Raw genomic sequence first — 1081 nt, 5'->3', positions numbered from 1 at the left:
TCACTCTGACATAGAAGAGAGCCACAGAAGATAGTGATCTCAAAGCTGTCAGATGTAGACAGGTCAAATTCTGCATTATTTTTCTTTATATGTTTACATAACGTTCTTCTGTCTGACATTGCCAAGGAATCTGATGGATCCTGATGAATTTTATGAGAAAGCATTGCTCTGACCTCTTGTGCTGAACTGTAGCATAGGCGTCAGTTTTTGTTTTTAAATGCAGTTTTTTTTTCTTTCTCTTGTGTTTTTCTGCAGGCATCTGTTGGATTATTGTGCATCAATTCTGGATTACTTGCTGAGATCATCTTCCCTCCAGATCAGTGCAACGCAAGCCAATAAATGTTTCTAATGGATTTATGATTATTTCAAAGAGCTTAGTAAGAGAATTCCTTGTATAAAAAGTGTCAAAGTGAGAAGATAAGAGAAGTGGTAATTCACCATCTCAACGAAAGGAACATAGGACACTCTTTGGACACTGGAGTACCACCCTCATCAAAATGGCAACCAATAGGGAGAGGTCTGTGAGTCATATGACAGGGTTCTACCCCTTTGCCTTCAGTTCAATGCGAAACCACTCCCCCTTCGATCTTCTGGCCAATGGCAGCCTATTTGGACGATTTGGGGCGGACCTTCCCAAAGAGATGGCAGCTCTGTGTAAGTACATTTCAGAAGGACTTGATTTTATGAATAACATAACTGGAACTAATAGTATTTGTTCTCTTCCTATGTTGCTCTTAATTTATTATTATTATTATTAATAATTATTATTTTTTAATTATTATTTGAAGTAAAATTGTGAATTAGTATTACAAACTAAGTTAGCTGTTTTCTATTTGAACATATTTTGTAAAGTACTTTATTCTTGTGATGCAAAGCTGAATGCCCAAAAACAAAGAAACAGCATTTAACTTGCATACAAAAGAACAGCATTTATTTGGAATTATAAATTATAAATGCCTTCACTGTCACTTTTAGTCAGCAAAAACTGTTGTCAGCATTGATAATATAAATGTTTCTTGAGCAGCAAATCAGCATATTAGAATGATTTCTGAATGATGTGACACTGGAGACTGCAGTAATG

The 1081-nt window shown here is 35.4% G+C and overlaps 1 protein-coding gene across 1 annotated transcript in view; it reads left to right on the top strand.

The window, feature by feature from the left end:
• The first annotated feature begins 278 nt into the window (after positions 1–278).
• LOC107681495 (retinoic acid receptor gamma-A-like) overlaps positions 279–1081 on the top strand; it is a 30135-nt gene continuing 29332 nt past the window's right edge. Inside the window, exon 1 of the mRNA XM_016477806.1 lies at positions 279–654. Within this exon, the coding sequence (XP_016333292.1) occupies positions 498–654 (157 nt within the window). The 5' untranslated portion in view covers positions 279–497. The remainder of the gene's footprint in view (positions 655–1081) is intronic.

This window comes from Sinocyclocheilus anshuiensis, unplaced genomic scaffold (genome assembly GCF_001515605.1).
Source record: "Sinocyclocheilus anshuiensis isolate Anshui unplaced genomic scaffold, SAMN03320099.WGS_v1.1 scaffold2754, whole genome shotgun sequence".
Classification (NCBI taxonomy): Eukaryota; Metazoa; Chordata; class Actinopteri; order Cypriniformes; family Cyprinidae; genus Sinocyclocheilus; species Sinocyclocheilus anshuiensis.
Note: the sequence above shows the minus strand (reverse complement) of the source record. Positions and strands in the feature narration are given on the sequence as shown.